Raw genomic sequence first — 22,746 nt, 5'->3', positions numbered from 1 at the left:
AAAGCACAAGACATTCAAACGCTGCAGGTGCACCGATGGACACAAAATATTGCTTCCTTACCTTCACCTTCGGCCTGTGTTTCAGGAAAAGTGTCCTTGTGTATAAACTGAGGAAAAGGAGAAAAGTGTGCTTAAAATCTCATGTATAACACAGCACATAAAATAATAATGATGCAATAATCCAAATTTTGTTTTCCAACTAGAAAAGTATTGCTTCTGTGATTACAGAGCTACCCACTCCACCTAGATCTATGCAAAATAGGAAGCATGAGCCTACAGTAAACCCCTTTGTACTAGACCATGATTAGCAAACTCATCTACCCTATTACCTGTGTGGGGAGAAAGAGAGAAATTTGAAGAACTAATTACTCTCTCCGCTATGGAAAGGACTAAGCAGAGACTATAGCCTGTCATTTTGGAAGGATGAAATTAGATCAATGTACCACAAAACGTAGCAGATGTTACATGGGGGGTGGGGTAAGCAACATAGACTGATTCTGTACCTCATTTTTGTTCTTATACGCCTCCCTCCCCTCAGCAGATATTCTCCTGTATATAACTTCAGTTCTTTAAGTGGACATAGCTGATGCCACTGTGTGGCTCACAAAATACTAGGGGAACTACTGCAGGGAAAGCATGTAGTTCATTCAGGTAGGACAGACAAATCTGTACATTCCCCAAGGGCTGGAGGATGCTAACGCAAATTTTCTCTGTGCAGCATGCTGTAAAAACCTTGCCTGTGCTATCCAAACTCACTGTATCACTTGCTTTCTGCGAGGAATTTTCTTCAAAAAATTATCTTGGAGCCTTTAGGGCAGCCGGCAACCCATCAGCCAAAATGGAGAAGCTGTTTTCCACATACTCTGACATATTTAATGTATATACATATATACACACACAAATAAATGTACATATATACATGTACATAAATACACATACGTGTAAATATGTGTGCATATATATGTATATGTATACACGTGTATACAAAAGAGCTGTCAGATCAGATACTGGAACTGCAGTTTTCCCTGCACTTCTCTTTTACTAACTATTTTAACACCTGACGAAAAAGTAGAACACTACGTTACACAGCAAAAACCTTACGTACTCAAGTTTCCTCACTACATAGAATGTATGTGTTAAAGAGACATTCTTTTGGTTATGGGCAAATGGCAATTTACCATTAATGTTATTTCATTATATATTATAACATATATACTATAGAAATTCTTCAGATTCCAGCTTAAATTCTATTTTTGCTCCTGGTTCCACTAGATGGTAGTATAGAACAAAAGCGAGAGACATCTACGGGCTGCAGACTAGCCAACTTGGGTTCATGTTTAAATCTCCTAAAACTAATATCCTGCCCTTCTGGGAACAGCTCTGCTCCAACCACTTTGGTCTTCACCCTTCTGCTCTACAGCATGATGCCCGCTAGTTCTCAGGAGGGACAGTGCCTATCAAAAAGGTTAGTTATGCTTCTAAAATTAAACATGTTTAAGTACTTCAGGATTGCTGCTCAAGAACAGAAAGGTATTAATAGCTCACATTTTGAATTAATGCTCTGTCAAATAGTTTTCCAGTTTAACTGCTACATGTTTCCAATTTCTGAATTACATTTTCCTGAAAAACCATGACTATTAAAGATTAATGATTACATTTCGAAGAATATAAATTGCTTTTAGAAAGTTTTTAGACCAGCTGCAAAGACGAAAGAAAAACTCCCATCGGTTTAGTAAGAAGTCATTTTCCTGCTCTTTTGGACAATACATTTTGAAGTACAGCTGAACGTGGGAAAACTCTTAAGACTGCTTTACGGTTTAGGAAACATTTCCTACCTTAGCAGGATATGGAGGTAAGAGCCCAGGCCTGTGAGGATATGCCACCATGCATGAAACTGTGTCACAGCTCCCACAACAGGAGGCATCTTCTCTCGTAGTGCTCTGTAAGAAAGAAACACTATGCAATGTTGGTTGTTCTTTTTTTCCCCAAGCTAAGCAATCTGAAATTGCGGTGCTTCATTTGTCAGATCACATGTTACTGTTTCTGTATCTCAGGCATGTGCTTCATGACTCAGGCTTTCAGCAGTTGAGGAACAGCAGTTAAAGCTCATGCTGCCACTATAGAAAGATACTAGCAAACTGGCTTTCTTCACATTTAAAGAAAACTCATGCTTCTTTACACAATGAGTAATCAGTTACTTCTGGACTCAGATTTCAGGGAATCTATTTACAGCATCCCACAGTCCCAAATGAGTTCTACCATTCTCCTCCCCAAAACCCCATCAACAACGGTCCATAGGATGAAATGCTGAGTTTACGGTCTGAGAGAGGAAATGGGGTCCATTAGACGCCACCACTTTACATTTGGCAATCACACCACCTGTTCTCCACCTCCATGGAAGCTCAGGTTGCCTTCCTCTGTTGTACTCTAAAGCAGGGATAAAATGGGTGTTCAGTGAGGAAGCAATGATAGAGGTCTGAAATACTCTGCCAACATGCTTTGTACATTGCACAGTTATGGGGTGTGAACTACTTGGGAAGAGGCTAAGGGATGGACACAGAGAAAGGGAAGGAACTCCATTTCCCTGATTTCTCCTGCTCACTAGGCTTCTGCAGATAACGCCTCTTTTGGTTGATGGTGGAACAAATGTTTCCATCTGTCTTTTTTCTTGACTTTCATTTCACATTCAGTCAAAACAAAAAAGGAAAACTACGATTGCAGGTGTTAAGGAAGAAAAATCTGCAGCTTCTGTAATACTTATTTACTGCTTGATGTTACAATGTTCAGTCCCCCTGACTAAACACTAATCCCTGAGCTACTGCTTAGTTTCCAGAGCTGCTCAGTCACACGTATGAAGAGTTTTGATCACCCCAGCACAGCCTCTGAGGCTTTGGATGGCAGGAAATCTCAAAGCTCAAATTCAAAAGTGCATGGATACAACCAGGGAAGCTAAGTGCTTTAGATGTGGTGTTATTTATAAAAAAAAAACAACCAAAAGCATAAGTTCTAGGTTTAATGAAATACAGAAAAACAAAACCTGAACCAAAATACAATTTTGAACGTTAAAATCAAAAGAGCAGGTAGGCGGATGATTCACAAGTTAGATCTTTAGAGAATAAAAATTTACAAGGAACTGGAATATACTTTCTCCAAAGGTTCAAGTCGTAGTACCACCTGGAGAAATTCAAGGCTCTGCAGACATTTGATTAAAGCTAGTAAACAAGTGTATTTAATTTTTTCCAGCACCACAACCAAATAAATATTACAGAAAGTATGCTAACTTTTTTTTCCCTTTACAAAATAAAGATGGAAAAAAGTGCTTCAGCAGCTGGTGTAATCTTTGAGTCTAGGAAAAAGTTCAAAAGCCCCACGGACCTGCAGCAGCTCAGCAGGCTCGGTGAATTGGGGGTTATGATCTCACCACTGATGTGATGCAGCTGCAAAAATCAACCCTGATGCCAGTATGTGCAAAGTCACTGTATATCCACCCATTTGTGTCGGCAAATAGCTTTTCTATCCCATCTGTATCAAGCATTTCTAGGGACAAGGCACCATGTATTAAGTACACTTATATATTTTTTTTTAAAGTTTAAAGAAAACTCCATTGAAGTTAACTTTAAGTTGGCTTAACCTAGTGCAGGGACTACAGAGCCAACAAGGACAGATGGAAAACGCTAGACCTCTTTACAGCATGCTGCAGTCTGACCCTGACAAAGCAACCTTCTAGGACGATTCTGTACACCACAGATTCAGCAGCATAACAGTGCACCAGATAGCCAAGAGTACATTTTCTGGATGCTGGCATCAACCTTTCCTGCGGCAGAACACAAGTACCACAACTAAGTGGAAGAAAGGTGCCATGATGCAGTTGTCCAGTTCTGGTGTAACACACATTAAGAGAACAACCTGTTCAACTGGTGCTCTCTCATGCACAGACAGGATATCTAACCACATGATGAGATGCTGGGCTCCTACAAGCTTTGTCTGGGGGCCTTTTTTACCCCATCTGGCAATACACTAAACAGAGAGGAAGTCTCTCCTGGCCTCCTCTACAAGTGCTAAGCCAGAAGACTTCAGGCTAATAATGACAGCCAAGCACAGTGTACTGGCTCACAGAGTTACTGTTCTTTTTGAGATGCTCAAACAGCTGTTGTTTACTGGTGACAGATATATTGCAATAGATACTTCTTTAATGTGCAGAACTACTGCTTTTGGTATTTTCCTGGGAAATGGCAAGAGTAGAAACAAAAAGAAAAAAAAATGCAGGATAAAGAACTCATTCAGATGAAATCAAGTGTGAATAGTAGCCTTTAGTAAGATGCAGAACCTCAAAAATACTTCAGTGACATTAATTTCTCTCAATTTAAGTTGAAGTTAAAAATAAAAATCAGTTATTTAAAAAAAAATTATACTCATGGATTTAAAAAAGCTCTTGAGTGCTGAATCTAGTCGTGAGCAAACTGCATAAAACCCTCATGGAATGTTCTGTAGGCAGCATACCATACATACCATGACATGGACTTGAATATACACCACAGAAAATACAAAGCTTTATGATAAAAGACTATTAAGAGTTATCTGAACAAAGTGAAAAAACTCACCTCAGTTTATCACAGAAAATGTTGTCCACATTCCAGAGAAAAAATCCCATTAAAAATACAGTTAAAGATGTATAGCCTAGACCTCTAAGCCATGGGTATACCCTAGAGAGAGAAAAAATGCAAAATTTAGTTCAAGATGTTTCAAAGGCAGCTTGTAACATACATAAATACTATTACATACAAATAAACCACTTTAGTAATTTATTTTTTTCCCTAAAAGGAAAAATACCAACTTCAAATCTCATCTGTTCAAGTATTATATTTTACCACCTCCCCTTCTCTCCTGAATTCACATTCTCCGAGACTGGTTTTTTAAACGTTTTTCTTCTGTATTTCTAATTGTTCCCCAAAATACTGCTCTCTCCTAACACCACAAGTAAGTGGGAAAACTGAAGTTGGCTAAAAAGTATTAATTCTTTGGTACTGTGTATAATCTTTCAGTTAAAAAATAGCCAGATTACAAATTAGGACTCTCCCAAAAGAGGTGGCTCTTTTCCAAAGCATAATATCCTTAGGCTAGGAATAAGGTCTTTCAAAATTACTTTTGTGAACATAGACCACCATGACCAACAACCAATCAAATAAAGGGGTTTAGAAAACAGTAATTTCCTGCTCTATTTTATCACTGAGCGCTACTGGGGATGGAAAAATGTCCATTTCATTTTAAGACAAAAAAAAATAATCCTGTTTAGAATATGGGAAACACACTGAAGAACCAGATGCAAGAAAGTGCATCATTAATAAATTTACCCTCACTATCTGCATTCAGGTTGGACAATGGAATTGTGAACTTCCTACATGGCAGTTGGGAGCATTTGCTCCTTTCCCACTAATAAGATTTAGAGTCCAAAAGCAAATCCAATTCCAACCCTAAAAGGTTGCCATGAAATACTGTTCAAGTTATTTTTAAGCGTTCTGAATGCAGTTTAGATTCTGGGTTAAAAAGCATTCCTGAGCTGCTTTTTCTCCACTGTATTATATACAGTGCATGTTTCAGACCTGTGAGCACTGGCAACATGCAAAACACGACAGGCAGAGCTTCTTCCACAGGGCAAGCTAACCAGAAGCATGTTGTATGTGTTCACACCAAGGGTACTGCCAATATAAACTAGCAAAATTATTATTTTAGTCTAGTAATAAATGCATGGAGCACCATGTGATACATGGCAGAGACTACACTGTTAATATTCCCAACTCAGTGCTCTAGAGACATAAGCAAGCCCAGGACATGAAAAAGCACTAAATGGTATGTTATACATGCTGGTAATTAGGTAATTATAGCTAGAATTGTTCAGGGAATAAATGGTGGTGTTTTGTGAGGGAATGAGAGAGAAGCTAGCATCACTTATTAATGGGGAACATGCTTCGTGAGCAAAGAACACTTGCCAAGTAGTTATCTTGGGAAGGAAGCAGACCCAAGAAAGAGATGGAAAGTGCAGGGGAATCGGGCAGGAACAGCAACACATGATGAGGATCGGAGGAGGCAGCGGCCTGGAAAGAATACCACGCTGCTATTTGAGATATTTACTCTAAGCTCAGAGGAACTTCAAGCCCCACGCTATGGAATAGGAGTGATAGGAAGCTAACATATATTAAGAAAGAAAAAAATAAGCAGAAATTGGGGTAGATATGTAAGTTGAAAAGGGCTTGGACAAGTGTAGTGCCACTAATGGAGAGACAGGAATATGTTTTAGTAACCCAGAAAAATAAAACCAAAAGTGTACTTGGGGATGACTTCTAGAGGAAAGAAAGGGTACCTTCCAGTTGGCACAACTGATCTAGCAGAAGTAATTTAAAATTAATCATACTTTAGTTAAAATTTAGAAGTAGTTTAAACCTACTTCGCTCCTCATCTCAACTTTCTAACCAGCTTGCATAACATAACCACAGGGGGAAGCAAGTAGGGCCATGTTACAATGAAGTGATCTAGCTAGTTAAGAAAATACACTCCCAAACCCCTAAAACTGAAGCAAAAAAGTAGGTGGAACTTCAGAGACTGATATTTGCTGGAGGAAGACAATGAATGATGCCCTGTGAGGGAGGATGGCACTGTTATTGATAGCGCCGGAAGACAATGAAACTCTCTAGAAATAATGAGAATGCACAAGTGTGTGGTATTTGCAGAACTGGAAAGATAGCAGGGCCAGGGGTTTGCCTATACAGACAGAAATAAATATAATCTAAGTGACTAGAACTGTGCTAAATCCTTTTATATGAATGGAATTAAAACCACTTGAACTTGATTCAACTTAGTTTCCCTTGGAAGTGAATTAAGAATCACAGAATCGTTTCAGATTAAGGTAACATCATTTAAGATCTCCAAGCTAGGATTAAAGTTTCCATGTTCATGGGTTTGAAAAGTGCCTTTAAACTGATGATTGTTTCTAAAGCTGCAAGTAACACGCCATCAGTTTTAAGTTCTTCTTGCTTAACGGAAGTCTGAACAATTACACTTGGTCTGTGGGGATCTCTTGGGGAAAGTCAAACCAAATTAGCTGAAACTGCAATTGGAAGGAAATTCAATGAATCTACTTTAAGTTCACACCTTTTGTTAAATTCTTCCATGTTTTTCTGAACAGATACGTGTGTAACTCAACCAAGTTTAACAAAAAGCACATTTAGAATGAAGATAGTAGAGAGAAAACAGTAATTTTCAGTGGCAAACCCCAAACACATGAGAACACCAACTGTTCACAGGGGAGAGAGAGGAAGGGGCAACCAACTGAGCGCCCCTGAGAGCTAAAGGTATGTGTTTACTCCAACAGACTAAATTCTTTCTTCGTCACTTCTACCCACCAAGTCTGTACTTCAATGATGCAAACATTTCTCAATGTCTCCTGCCATTTCTAATACCTTTTTTTGTTATACATAGCTCCTTATTTCAATTTCCATAACATATGACTGCACCCAGTCAAAACCGTAAGGGAAAGTATCATTTAGTGTTCTGTGTTACTATGTTTTACATTTGAATTTTAGACACTGAAGTAGGGAAGAGCAAAGGAAAATATTAACTGATGGTTCAGGTCTGCGGTCTTACTCTCACCTCTCCCCAGTTATCATCATTAGAGTTGGATGCTGGCAATAGATTTCACATGTTACCCAGCAATATGGAGACAGAAACTTCATTTCCCTTAAAGTCCCAGGCTAACAGCCGAAGCCACCAGCAGAACGCCTGGCAGTGAACACCGATCGTAAGTGCAGAGATCTCAGCTTTGTTTAATGTTATCCCAGCGGCTTCCCAAAAAATGCAAGATGACGAACCACTCCCTTTCAACCAATCACAGCACGAGCTAGCATTATGTACCTAGCTAAAAAAATTTGGCCATTGCCAATTTCTCATGTTAAGCCCACCAAAAAAGATGCAAATGCGAAGTTTATCTTATAATGCTGAACTAAATGGTTACTTACCATAATACTATATAAACAGATCGTAGAACTATAATGGAAACTAGTGTTCCATACATGACCTGGAAATAAAAACAGAGATAAAATTTAGCAGTTGGATTCAAGAGACTTTATAAAACACTACAGGAGTAAAAAAATTTTGAAGCCTCTGTTAATTCGTATTTCTTATTCTCATAAAAATAGCATCCTCTCTAACTTCCTCTCCAGATAGTTTTCCATAAAAGTTTCAAATATAAGTGTGATTATAAACCATGCCCTTTACGCAATTACAGGAAGTCAGTTGTGCAAAACTTTCCCTTTTCTGAATTAGGAAGCAAACACTAGATGGCACTCAGTAAGCACGCTGAAACCAAAATGGTAACGAACTCCTACCATCTCTTCTCTATCTGTGCATTTTAGCCCAGGATTGCACAAGCATCAGCTAACACCGTTTTTGAAACCTGTATTTTCTTCACTGATATTTGATGAATATATTTTCCTGAAAGCAAATACCTGAGACTGCATAGGCAGCATGCCCATACTGAGCACCAGTATGGGAGAAACTTCCAAGGAAGCATTTAAAACAGACTTACAGATTATCGGGATGCAGTCTAATTATATAGTGGGAAGGCTGCATGCTCTGAAAAGATCCCTGAGCAAAATCTGGCTCACTGTAGGCTTGACGAATCTGAATGTAATTGCCTGACTTATATAAAAAGTCAAAGTAATAATTTATTTTCTGCCTTGTGATCTTTAAATCACTCTTTTTTCACAAGCTTAGTATCCACATAACACCATCTCCAAGACGTACAGACTAAAGAAGAGAAGAAATGTGATCATCCATGCCTGAAAAGTGATGTAGAAGCCACTGCAGCAGGGAGGATTTTCAGACACTGGTGACATGAAATGACTCTCCATGCTTTTTGTTCCGAACACTGTTTTCCTCCCGCCAAAAGGCAGTTCGTTGCAAGCAGTTGTGCCTTGCTCTTTGCTTTGCTACAGTGGCTCACAAGCCCCTCACTATTTTTCCATTCCTTGTTCACTGACTTTCCTTTCTCATTTTGTTTTTAGTTAACTCCCAGCTAATGCTGCCTTTGTTTTCTTCATGTGAAACAGAGAAATGACAAACGTTTGCTGCCTATTTTTAAAAGCCACTAAACTTCACAGAGTTGTGCTTAGAAACTAGTGTCCTTACCATGTTCTCCTGACCTCCTCATACCTTTCTTCTTTTAAACTACATTGTCTTCAGGACAAGGACCAGCCTCTTACTCTGCTGTAACTGGGGCATTCGGCTATTACCATCCTGCAAGCATATGCACATGTCTAGTCACCTGACACAAACCACATTGCTGCAATAATGCAAAGTGAAACCTACCTTTCAAAAGTCCATAAAGGCAAATTTTCAAACTTGTTTAGCTTTAAGGATGAGGTTAGTAACACACACCATATTATGAGTGCATATATACAGAACAAGACAGACAACAGAGCCCTTATGTTTGACAACAGGTAAAAGTACGCTCCAATATTGACTATGCAAAGTCATTCAGCACAGCAGCTCTTTATTTGCACTCAGAGTGAGATCAAATAACTTCAGTAAACTACTACTACTCTGTGTTCTGCTCTGTAGAGCTAAACAAAGCAAAAGTATTTGAAAGGCTAATTGGTTCTGGCTTGTACTTCATACAAAACTGTTAGCAAATTCCAGTCCCCTTGCCGGGGTACAGCACAAATTGGGGGTAATAAAACCCCAACAAAACCTGCCAGACACAGCCTAAATATTAAGTGCTTATCAGTTCCACACTAAAGGTAGAAAGGGGACTGCTCAGGTGTGCTAGGCGCTGCATGCAGGTACAATTCTGTATCACTGACATTTTGCCTAAAAAGACTCCATCATGTAAGAAATACAGACTATATTTAAAAGTTAAAGTACTGTTTACTTCATCAGCCTCATTTAAAACAGCCTGTTTCATTTTTCTAATCTAATAATTCTAAGAGAGGGATTGCACAGAGGAAGAAACTCACAGAAAGGCTCCTCTGGAACACAAATCACAATATAATGCCCTTTCCTTGCTCATCTCCTCTTTCTTATAACTTCCATTGCTAAAATGCTCTTCTCCAGCAGAGACACAGGAAAAAACCCATGAAGAGAAATTTCTATCATACTGGTTAGGAGTGTAACCACCTTTTTATTTTTTGCTTTTACCCAATTTGCTCTTGGGTTCTTTGCACAAGATGTTAAGAGTGTCAGACTGCGCCAAGAGAAACACATCTTATACAGAGCCCAAACCCCAGGTAAAACACAGGCTAAAAATGCTAATTTTTTTACAGCAGCTGCTAAAAGCAGGAAAGAGCAAAAGCTAAGAAAAGCTTTCTTTGTAAAGCCTCTGGCTCGGTATCTCCTAGTGACTTGCTTAATGGCTTGCAGAATAGGACAGTCTTAATGGAGGGAGGAAAGGAAAGAAATAAATACAAAGAACCTTGTAGTGACTGAAGAAAAATATGCCCACAGTTGACACTTCAATTTCTTGCCTTTTCCGCTCCCCCACACAAACAGGTTGTTAGCAGTAAAACACATTCATGTTTAAAAGCCTGTGAAAGACTGGAACAACAAACTGTTCTGCTCTGCACGCTCCAATCCTCCACGCTGAAGGCAAGCACTGAGGAGGCGTTGCCATGATATGCAGAGACTGTAGCTGCATGCCTCACTACAGCTGTTTCTTACTAGAAGCCTATAAACCAAGTTACACAACTTAGTTTATACTTCAGGGAGCAATGCTTACTTTTATTCCTTTACCACCCATGGATTTACTATTCTCATCATGCCAAAAATTTGTTAGGTATTATCCGTACATCCAAAGAAGGATAAAGTATGAAAGAACTAAAAAAAAAAATATGAAATATCTGAAGTATTGACTCAAATTTTTCAATTCCTTTAGCTCCGTTTGTTCTTCTTCTTTAACTACCACATCACTTAAGTGACAGATCAAAACCAAGCAAGTTTTGTGCTGTTTTGTCTCACAGCACTTTTAAATTATAAGCCAAAGAACACCCTTGCACTACAATCGAAACAAAAGGAAACAACAGAAACTCATCATCTTTTGTTATCACTAGACAATTCCCTCTGCTGTTTAAGATGCAAATAAAGCGACAGGTATTTCAGCTTTGAAGCCTGTATCTTTGCAATGGGGAAAACCCCAAAGTCTTACTAATACCCCGTGGATTCCCTGGTATGAAGGGCAAATATGAAGAACATCCTTCTAATTCGCAAATGGGAAGCAAGCATTTCAGGGCTTAGTGTTGGCAGCATTTCTGATGTGGAGGCAGTTAGGCAAGCGATACAGATTCATTTATGCAAGTTGGAGGCAAGGTTGGTACTCCACACTGGGGGAAAGCATACAAAACTGGTTCTCCATCTACCCTTCTAGTACAGAAAGTAGCAACAGCCTGTTATATCCACTTCTCTGTTTCCCCTGCTCCTGGCCTTCTGCCCATCCTTGGTTAATAAAGCCCATTTATCAGCCTCAAATATTAGTGTACACATTGGAAACCGCACCAAGAGATTTTGGATTCTTGGCAACCGTTGCTTACCTATTAATAAACCAACCAGCTATCAAAAGATAGCCTAAGTACTTGAGAGCTGGAAATTGTATTTGCAATTTACAACAAAGAAAACAGACTTCTACATGTTCTTGGATTTCTGGAAAATAAATCTGACGAGAGAGAAAAAGGAAGGGCAATCCCCACAATGACACTGAAAACACCAAATAACTCAGCATAGTTACGGCTGGTTTAGTACTACATGTTGCCTTGACAGCTCCTGAACTAACTAATTCAGATTACTAAGTTTGGTCCCGTTTAGAGGCATGTATGTGATGGCAAAGCAACACACAAGTCACTGCTGCTGCACAACACAGAGCAGCTCTGGAGAGCTCTGGAACACTGTCTGCAGCAGTAAACTGAGCCTCCCCTTTCAATGACTTGTAGAGGTGATCCTTTGGAGAGTCAGAGCATCCTTCCACATTCCCTAAGCTATTGTGCACGTAGAAGTACTAGCCAGAATGAAAGCTGTACTCGCTTTCTGGAAGACATCCCCAAACAAGCTGTGTAACAGAGTGAAATGTCTCTCAAATTAGTTTTACACGTGGTCTTCACCAAGGCAATGCCCAAGTAGAAAAAGCTCTGTGGTGAAGACATGCCCTGAAAAGGTCATTTTTCACAGACTGCTTGGCAACCGGAACATGTAGAAAGTAAGAACATATTTCACTAAAAGGCACAATATATTAAGCCACAAGCCTACGACTAACTGTTGCCTTAGCAGCAGGAGGGACTCTGGAGAGCTGCAGGACACGGAGTGAGTCCACACAGATTCCCCAAAATGGGGAGTCCCATGTCTGAACAGGTTGTTCCCTGACATAACATATTCTTCATGCAGTTTCAGGCTCCCATAGCTACTTCTACATACATGTTTCATCCTGTTTTCACTTCTTTCAATGCATTTGCATATTTAACACACCTGTGGAGAACAATTTTATTTTTTTTTTTTTCATTGAGGCAAATGAAATACCTTTTCTCCCACGCTCACTCTCCCTCTTACCCAAAGTCATCTTAATTGGTAAATCTAATGGTATTTTATTTCTATCACTGTTGCAGAAAATTCACTGGTCATATTATTATGCCATGATCAGCAAACTCATCCAGGCACTCCCTCCCTCCTTCCTTTGGTGATCTGTATGCGGTTTAGAACAATAATAGTTCATATTTGCCCATCAGTGCATGCTCTTCCGTTCTGAATCATTTATCATCCTAATCCTCAAGGTCTCCCGGTTATCTCTGCATCACCTCCTCTGTACTCAGTGATGCCTCCGAATTGTGTATCTTCACAAGCATCACAAGTATTCACAGTACATGACTCTGGGTTTTGTGCTACAGGTCATTAAATAAAAACAGTCCCACTACTGATCCGAGAAAGTCCAGACTGAGACTGCTTTTCATCATCTCCTTTAGTCATTTTGCACTAGTCACTCCCTTAACACTATTTGCAATTCTCATACTGACCTACTTCTCCAGTTTGCTTAGTTTCTCATGGGACACCATAACAACACTTCTGAAACGTCTATACAAAAAAACATTTTAAAAATCACATTTCCTAATGTAAAAGAAACAGCTATTTAACCTAATTTTCTATTTACCTTTTGATTATTTGTTTGCTCAAAATTTGCTTCAAACTCTTGCAGCAGATGACTATGCAAATAAAACAGGTTTTTAGGTCTATTTCATTATTCACATAACTTAGCCCACTAGCTGAATGAGGGTTTTGATCACTAGAAGTGTATGGCCAGCACATGGTATGTAGCAAGTAAACACATCAAGATAGAAAACAATGCTTTGTGGGTGACAGCTTTCTAAGCCGTATCATATTAAAAAGGGAGCTACCCGTAAGGCTTGAGTCTAAAAGGTTAACTGCCAGTGTAATTTCTTCTGCTTCCAGGGCCATCTTATATTTGTGTATCTATGGATCACCCCACACCAGCAGCCAGACTTCCCCCATCCCCTTCCTTGTATAAGCACAAACATGCATGTGGTAAACAGGAATAAGCAACTCATTTGATTTAAAATTAATTCTTAGGAGACTTTAACCTGTTTTGTTCCCCAATCAAATTTACATCAGAGAGTAGATTTGTGTGCCAGATGGGAAAGAGGGGAGAGGCACAGATGTTTTCTTTGACAGTGGTGCTGGCTTTAAAACAACTAGAAAACCGGCATGCAGGGTTCTTTGGCACCATGAAAATTAGATATAACAGTGCTACAGAGATTTTGACATAAACAAGGTAATACATGCTTGTAAAGGCCACTGCTGTCTTTCACTTAATTGATGAGGCAGTAAAAAAATACCAGATCATTGTCAGGCAGGGAGGTGTTTTTTCCCTTCTAATGATGTGTAGCCTCCAACTGACCAAAGCATGCATCTCATCCCTCCTGCGGTTAAAGCGCTAAGACCTTCAGAGATCTGCAATATGTGGATGAAGAAAAAGAAGTTGGTCTCTGTTGCCACTGTGCCATGAATAACAAACTGAAATCCCCTTCATGCCCTGCTGGCAGTGAGCAATTTATGAGTCTTCAGTTGAGAAGGAAAGTAGAAAGTAATTCACTGAAAAAATGAGGCTTGGATCCTGGCTACTAAATATAATAGGGTCTTTTTCCATTCTTACTGCTCTCCTTTTGGGGGAAAAAAAAAACCCTAGTGAAACAATGAACAATATAAAGTTGTCCATGTAGTTATTCCCCTTTTTGCAAGGCTGACAAATGATGATGATCACAGACAAATAGCTAGAGGAATAAAATGCTGCTCTGTCTCCTGATGCTGCTTTCCAACACAGTTATGGACCAAGACGGTGATTTAAACTATGATTGCACGATCATATTTAGCTTTAAGTCTATGAAACCCATTCAGTAGGAAAATACTTACTGAAATTATATTGAAGGGTTTTGTGTTATTTTTTTTCCCCATGTGCACTCTAAAATAAAGGACAAGCATTAAGAAAATAACCTTGCTTAGTGGTGCAGACAGAGAAATGTTTCCTCCGAATTTACAACGTATCTGGCAAAGAATGTGAAAAAATGAGTGCTGTACTTGAACACTTGGAATTTGGCCATAACTGTATGTTCTCTATAAAAATCAGTCTGGAAAGAGCACTTGTAAGAAGGCAAGCGCTTTTATGGCCCTAAATCTTTTCTACATTGATTCCTCATGTATATATTGTAACAGGGAATTCATATTCTAAACCTAAGAGAAACCAGATGCCAAAAATTAAAGGTCTGGAACAACAGCTTAAAGTTTCCCAATTTCCTTCTTTCCCAACATATCACAGTATCCGTCACCTTAGTATTTGTGACATGGGACAATACCTATGCCAATGCACCAAACTGAAAAACAGTGAAGCTGTGATGTGTTTATTGCCATAAATGTAGGTTGAGTAGATAACTGATTAAAGAAATAATATTCCAGTATCAGTAGTAAATTCTGCTACTTTGTCAACAAAATTACTTTAAGTCACTTCATAGAAAACCAGTTATAACCAGCTCAGTAAAAGCATCATAAATTGCTGCTTTCACCCCAGCCAGTATCTTCCTGCCAGAAACATAAGTTGGGGGAAAAAAAAGGTGGTCTTTAATTAACATTATATATAAAAACAAACAAACCCTGCACATTTCTATTTCTCTCTATAGGTAGAGTAACAATTCATGTTTCTAGGAGAGATTATTTGGAGCAGCTGGATATTTATTTTATTCATCAGTGCTTCACTAATCCACCAACAGGAATCACGTATCGTTTTTACAAATGCTGATGCAGCAGGCACATTTTGACAAGTGACGGCACCACCAATTTTAGAAATCCAGGCCTTAAAACTCTGTCCTGCAAAGAGCTCAGTGTTTTGCCTGGCAATTTTTCAGCTGTTATCCCTAATAAAAATATCCTAAGTGCTGGAAAACGACTCATGGCATGCATAAACGAGCGTGATTTCTAACCTCCTGTGAAGAGAAGTGATAGAAGTCCTATCCCCACAGGCAACACATCCATGTTAATACTCTTGGGCTGCTACAAAAGGAACCTGTACCAAATATGCCATTAAGCCTGTAAGACCATTAACAGCCAGTCTGCTATGTAACCCTAGAAGACATGCTGTGTTTATAAAAAAAACAACAACCAACCAACCAACCTCATATGTTTAAGTGCAGAGGAGAACATGGTGCTAAGCCACATTATGATGTCAGGTCACAGTTTCACAGCAGCCACTAATGGCAAGAAGTGAACAAGGATTCATTAAGCCCTCCCTCTCACACACACCTTAGCCCATAGCAAGGGTTGCCACTGCTGAAAACCACATGGAATATTAGGTCAAATGCTAAAACACAGCATGCATTAAACCATTCTAGTTTTTCAGGTCACCAAGTAAAAGGACAGCAACGTGACAGACAGCAATGCCGCTTAAAGAAAAAGGCAAATTGCGCTTGCCTTCCATCTTCCTTCCAGCTATAAAATCCTGTGAAACATTCCGCTAAAACAGCATAGTTTAAAAACAAGATTAGCTTCTCCAACTGAGCAAGATTTACCTGATGGAATACAGGCTCTTTCAAGTTTAAGTAAACCTGGAAAGATTTAAAAAAAAAAAGAAAAAAGAAAAAAGATAAATAACTTGCAATAGAGAACTATCATAACATTACTCATCTAAATATTGCCAAGACTTGTTCTGTTAGAACCAAGATGTGAGTGCCTACCCATGCACCATTAAAGTTGATTAAACATTTAAAGCTTCCACTGGCAAAACCTGAGGTTTTAACTGAAGACTTACTTTAAATTAAGAAGCACAAATAGAGACATTAACATTTAGAATCTCCTCATTTAATAGACTTACATACAAAAACGATGCAGAAATTAGACACATTCTCAGTAGGCACTATAAGAAAATTTACTTTGATTTGCTATGATTAGTGTTTTTGACAATGCTTCAATGCCTCATTTTACAGAAAGCTAATAGTTCTTCCTATTGTTAATGCAGTTCATTTAATTTCTGTTTTTGAAGAGAAGGGCACTAGACCTTAGGAATAACATGCCACAAGTGCAAAAAATTGTAGGAGGCACAGAAGAGAACAGACAAGTATTCTGAAGGCAGATGATCTATGATAGTCCTTTTTTAAGAAATAGTTATCAATAAAAATAACAAAGGTGATTTCTCTGTAGGTGACAGCCAGCACAATACTAATTTTATAAATAAAGGTAGCACACTGCACTGAGAAAAGCAATCAAATTAGCCATGACAGTTAAAATTCTTCTAATTTTTTTAACAGCTACATTCCTTTCTTATTCTGGCTGTTTTAAAACACCAGTCAATAACCTGACTGTGTATCGCAGTTCACTTTTTACAGTTGGTTGAACAGGATTATTCTCATTTCTGTAGACGAATTAAAGTAAGGGAAGATGAGGAATGCAGTTTGTCCAAGGTCTCATAACAAGTCAACAGTCACTGTTTCTCCACATTCCTATTCTAGCAACTGGATTACTGATTTTCTTCTTCATCTATTCTATACAGTGGTTTAGATAAAGGTTTCAGGTTTCTCTGGCCAGCACAATTTTCACAACGAAAGAACAATTTGTTCTTCCTGACTGGAAGTGAGAGCAATTCAGTACTGCATGTATAATGTGCTCTCACTGGCAGGAAAACTGTCAATCTACAGGTGAAAATACCGTATTAAAAGAAGTTACTTACTATGCTGACTACGAAGCTGTATGTTATTAACAAGAAAAGCAGTGGATAATTGACTGTGTTCTTGTACTTGAAACATTCATACCTGGAACAGAACATAAAGGAGAACAGTAACATTCATCACTTACCATATAAAGGATGCATTTTTCAAGGTATATTATCACAAAATTTGTGAGAAAATTGATCCAAATAAGTCTTAGGCCCTTCAAGAAACTGTAGCTCCTCCAATAAAGATGTATCCTTTTAATATAGAAATTCACACTTCTACAATAATTGTTTTAAAAAAAATATAGTGTGAAAAAAACCCAATAACCTCATGCATATACAAAAAATAATGCAGTCAGTGGAAAGAGTTTGGGAAGCAGAAATGTTTTCAGAAGGTGCTTAAGGGGTGATAATGGATGGCAAATTAGAAGTGAGTTTAAAATGCAATACAGCTGCCAAAAAACATTACATCTGTGAGCTAAAGGCAGCGTGGGAAAGGGACTGCTTACCAAACAGTGAATTCGAGAGATCTGTTAAAATGCAGATTGTTTATGGCTTCACTACAGTCACAGCGCTGTAAATTTGCTAGATTGGGCACTGGTATAAGTGAAACGTAAAAAAACCCAACAACAACTAATTGCTCCCAGTATGTAAAACAAGTAATTAAAATTACTTCACAATCTCTGCACTACACTTCAGTCACAGTTGTGATGGAATTACACATCCCAGACCAGATCATCAGAAATAAGGTCCAAAAATCCCAACAAAACTGCACTCTGAGAAGCACAAAATCTTTAGGGCTAGAGGAACTTGTCTATGGAACTCCAAGTTACATCCACTTAGTTTATTTGTTTATGATCTTTTGAAAACAGACAGACACTATCATGGATGATTTAACGGAAACAGAGAAAAACCATGCAGGAATATCTGTGGGAAAAAAATTAATTTTAAGACAGCGCAATGTGCTACATTGCAAAACGGTTTGCCACAGTAATTATATAGCTTGAGAGTCAGTAGGACTGAATGACGTATAAGGGAATGTCCTGTGCAAAACCACCCCACCACCTACCCTGAAGAAAACCAAAACGATTATTAAAGGCCTACTAAACTAAGCATTAGCTCATTCTTCAGAACATTTTAATTACTACCAAGCATACATTCACAGAATCTTATTAGAGCTATAAATGCTGTAACAGGCTTCAACATTCTTGAAGAGAATAGAGTAACCATTGCACAAAATAAGAACGATTATTTTTGCAAACAGATTTTTATAGCCACTTCTCATCCTTTTCTCCAATCACATTCAAATCAGACAAAATAAATACAAAGGGAATTTCAAGGAGATAGTGGAAATATTTGCATTGTAGCTCCCTAACAGAGGCATTATGTTTCTGGTCCTGAGTTAGCACAAATCATGTAAATGTATGAATCACAAACTGACGGTAATTCCACAGATGTGGGTTTAGTCCTACAGCATCCCACCTCCATTGCAAGCTACCAGTAATTGTCACCAAAGACATTATAATATTCAATGACTGAATATTTGATATGTTTAAAAGCAGAAAGATAACCTTTGTCTTTTTGACTGCACCAAGTTGATTTATCATTTGGATTTTCCAAGCAACAGAACAAGTCATGTTAAATCCAGGCCTTGCAGCAACAGGTAAGAAAAAGCCAACTTATGGTATCTTTACAGTCACCAAATGCTACATTGCTCCCAAAATGAAACGGGAAAACATCCTGGCATGGCATTAAGCTGGCATGCATGTTTCAAGACACTCTCCACAAAAATATACACTCTTCATAAAATGAATTTCTTTAATTTTCCAGATGAGTGGAAAGCAGGTTTAACCAGAAATCTAAAATTTGCATTTGGAGTCAGACTACATCACAGAAATACAGCTCCAATAAATTACAATGTTGAGAATTTTGTCAGCATTACTGAAGTTGATGTTATTATGCCTACTGTTTACATACCAAGTAACACTGAGCTCTGGTTGCATACTACATAAAGTCTTTAACAAGAGGTTGTTTTCTTTTTTTTTTTTTTTCTCCTGAAGAAACACTGGTAAAACATCTCTAAATTACCAAACATCTCTAAATTAGCAAAAACTAGCACTAAGGCCAGCCTGGTGCTCTAACGGCCAAGTCATAATGTTGTACTGTTAGCAAAACTGAGATCTCACTGAAATCAGTTGAAGCTTTAGTGTCACCCTCTCTGTACACTAGATTGGGCTTCACAGAATCTACATTTCAGAAGTTAGTATTTCATAAATATTCAGGAAAAAATATTTAACAAATACTTACAGGCAGTAAACAAACACGCAACAACTGTATATCATTGGCAGTTCATCCAACAGCTATAAAAAGCAAAGACATCAAAACATGAAAACTACTTTTAGCTTGTGTAAGTTAATTATGGAGAAGTAAGTTTTAAGTCATCTGGATACCCACCTTCTTGACTGTTACTTCAGTACACAGCAGTGCTAAATCGTAGTCTTCTACTGAAAGCTTGCTTCATTAATAAGCTTATTTCTCTGAATCTTTTGACTATTACATTTCATAAAAGTCGGCATGTTCAAAGAATCATGCCATTTTCACTGCTTGTGCCTCTTGAAACATTTAAAAGAATTGGTTGTGTAAAGTCAGATTGAACAAGACTACCCCATTTGTAGCCTGCTCAATACAGCCAGTAGCATCTTCTTACTTCTGTATGAACTTCACAGAGAAACTGAAATAATTTTTTTCTATAACATAAAATCAGAACTTTAGCCCATTAGGAAGTACCTTGTGATGTGCTTGCATGTTTACTTCCTAATTTTGGAAATTTATTATGTTGTTTTAATTCAGAGGCAGGGTTGGTTTTTTTGGTTGGTTGGTTTGTTGTGGGGTTCCTGGTTTGTTTTTTTGTTTTCAAAATTATGGCTGCCACATAATGTTTTATTGTCTTAAATAATTATTATACTTTGGGAGAACACTGATGTGTTACAGCTAAGCCAATTATTTCTCCAGGAACTTGTTACCTTAATGAAGACAGCATTAAAATAGTAATCACAAGAGAGGTAATTTCTCAAAAACAGGTATGTTCAAAATTGCCGTTTATTTATCATTAGAGGGGGAAAAAAATTTAAAAAATCGCAGCATTATTTTCTTCTAAGACTTTTTTCATCAAAGAACATTAACAAATCGCTGCTCCTAAACACAGAGTTATGCTTACCTCCTCTTATAAAAGACTGAAAATCATGAAAACGCAGAAGCATACAAACAGATCAATGAAGATCCACTGCCTCTGATTTCTTATATGTTAAGCAAAGGTTAATAGTTAGGCATCTTAGAACTGTTAGACCAGGTTTGACTCTTATGAAAAACCAGAACTGAATGCAAACAAGACTTTGATCTTTTCCCATTATCACTCTGAAAGTTCTCGATGGCCACGTCTGTACAGAAATTACCTTGCTACTACTGTTACAGGGTACTTAATGTTCAGAACCATGTTTTTCTGAATAATGAAACACATTAAAAGCAATAGCAGCTTTCACAAACCCTTTTACAAAGCCAGCCTGATTCTACTCGGTTTGGGAGAATGTTTCTAACTGCACAGACAAAAACTTTCTTTTAGATTTCAAATTAGATACTGCCAAAAAAGTTAACTAGTTCTTTACAAAAGGAGAGAGATGTATTATCCCGAGTAGGAAATACTAGTTTTTTGTGGTTTTGGTCATAGAAACATCAGGAAAGTTTCACAATACTGCTAACAGATCTATGGACTAGCTGCTCCTGAAAGGGCAGATCTGTCATCTTCTTCACCCACACTCCTACTGCTTCTCTTCAAGTGAGGCAGTTGTGCTCGTCTGATCCATGGTGAGCCAGATCCAACAGATGATCCAGCACACAACTGACCTTGCAGAAAAAGGTTTAAATCCCTGAATCCATGCATTAGAGGGTCAGGGACCACAATAGGTAGCACAAATAAAGTAGCAGAAACATAGATGGCAGCTGAAGCTAACAGACATGTTAGGTGGCACCTTGCCATCACATCAGGTTATCTTTGCTGTGATGCATTAGAGAAGAAAAAATGGAAGCAATAACTGAAATCAGCTTTATACTAACAGTTATTATTTATAAGTTCAGTGATATGCTTTATCAAGTCTGATTAATTCATGAAACTCTTCAGGAGTGTGAGTCATTCAAGGCCTCACGAAAGATAATGGCGGGGGGGGGGTGGGAACAAGTAAGAAATACAATAGAGCAAAGTTTTTCAGATATGGACAGCTAAGTACACTCTTAAGTTTATATGCTGGCAGCATCCCAGGAACATAACGGTAACATCAAAGAGCCTCTTAAAGGATCCTAGTTAGAATTTGCTTGCAGAAGACAATGGCTTCTGTATCCAAAGGAATTAATTGATGCTTCCAGAAATACTGTCAACAGCATGTCTGAACATGTCTGAACAATGAAGAAACATGGATAGAAGTAAACTCAGTGAGCTGATTTTTCTGGTTAAATAAGCATTTTTGATTCTTGAGGAATGCACAATCAAGCAGATTCCCATTAAATGAGAGGTGATTGCTTCAGAAGTATTCTAAATAACTGCTTTCAAGAACAGAAGCTTTCATATTTCTCTTAATTAAGCAATCTGAATTGACAGTTTATGGTATTAACATTGCAGAACAAAGGTTAAAAAAAAAATCTCTTCAAACAGCTATCAATGCTGACTTTAAATCATAACAAGAGATAAATTGAATGAGAAAAGATTATTTGCTGGTTGAAACGTTTCCACTTCGTGAGCTAGCAATCAAGTAATTACAGGCCACTTGCAGATTTCACTTGGCTGCCAAAATACTAAGAGTACTTTCTCTGCCTCACAGGAAGCCTTTTACACCAGTTGGAAAAATGATGCATGACATTCCTGCTCCCCTCTCATCTGCCTCTGCCCAACCCCTTTACTTACCACAGTTCATGAGCCCCTTAGTTGTTCTGATGCAACACCAAAAGTACATGATAAACAGCATTAAAGTGACTTGGATTAAAATGGTCTCTAAAACACACACAGACACACACACCCCAACCAAACAAAAAACCACGTAAGAATGTTTTAAGCCTGAATAATTTTAATAATCCAGGTTTCAGGGCGCCCTTGCTCACCTCTGCATCAGCTTAACAAGGGGGGTCAGTCTCTCCTCCCAAATAACAAGCAATAGGACAAGAGGAAAAGGCCTCAAGTTGTGCCAAGGGAGATTGGATATTAGGAAAAAAATTCTTCACTGAAAGGGTGGCCAACCATTGGAACAGGCTGCCCAGGAAGACAGTGGAGTCACCATCCCTGGGGGTATTTAAAAGATGTGTAGATGTCATGCTTAGGGATGTCGTTTAGTGGTGGACTTGCACTGCTAGGTTAATGGTTGGACTCAATGATCTTAAGGGTCCTTTTCCACCCTAAATGGTTCTACGATAGGAAACACTGGCAGGGTTAGGAACAAGCAGCTGAGGGAAGAGAGATGAAAAGGTGCAAA

The 22,746-nt window shown here is 38.3% G+C and overlaps 1 protein-coding gene across 2 annotated transcripts in view; it reads right to left on the bottom strand.

Moving 5' to 3' along the window:
- Positions 1-22,746, bottom strand: part of ACER3 (alkaline ceramidase 3) — a 59,509-nt gene that overhangs the window by 6,605 nt on the left and 30,158 nt on the right. For both annotated transcript variants that reach the window (XM_005440954.3, XM_027807769.2), the window contains 7 exons: positions 19,541-19,593; positions 17,252-17,333; positions 16,098-16,133; positions 8,010-8,068; positions 4,602-4,703; positions 1,836-1,940; positions 62-107 (listed from right to left, as the gene is read on the bottom strand). In XM_005440954.3, the coding sequence (XP_005441011.1) occupies positions 62-107; positions 1,836-1,940; positions 4,602-4,703; positions 8,010-8,068; positions 16,098-16,133; positions 17,252-17,333; positions 19,541-19,593 (483 nt within the window). The remainder of the gene's footprint in view (positions 1-61; positions 108-1,835; positions 1,941-4,601; positions 4,704-8,009; positions 8,069-16,097; positions 16,134-17,251; positions 17,334-19,540; positions 19,594-22,746) is intronic.

The sequence above is a fragment of the Falco cherrug genome, chromosome 2 (assembly GCF_023634085.1).
Source record: "Falco cherrug isolate bFalChe1 chromosome 2, bFalChe1.pri, whole genome shotgun sequence".
NCBI classification, from domain to species: domain Eukaryota; kingdom Metazoa; phylum Chordata; class Aves; order Falconiformes; family Falconidae; genus Falco; species Falco cherrug.
Note: the sequence above shows the minus strand (reverse complement) of the source record. Positions and strands in the feature narration are given on the sequence as shown.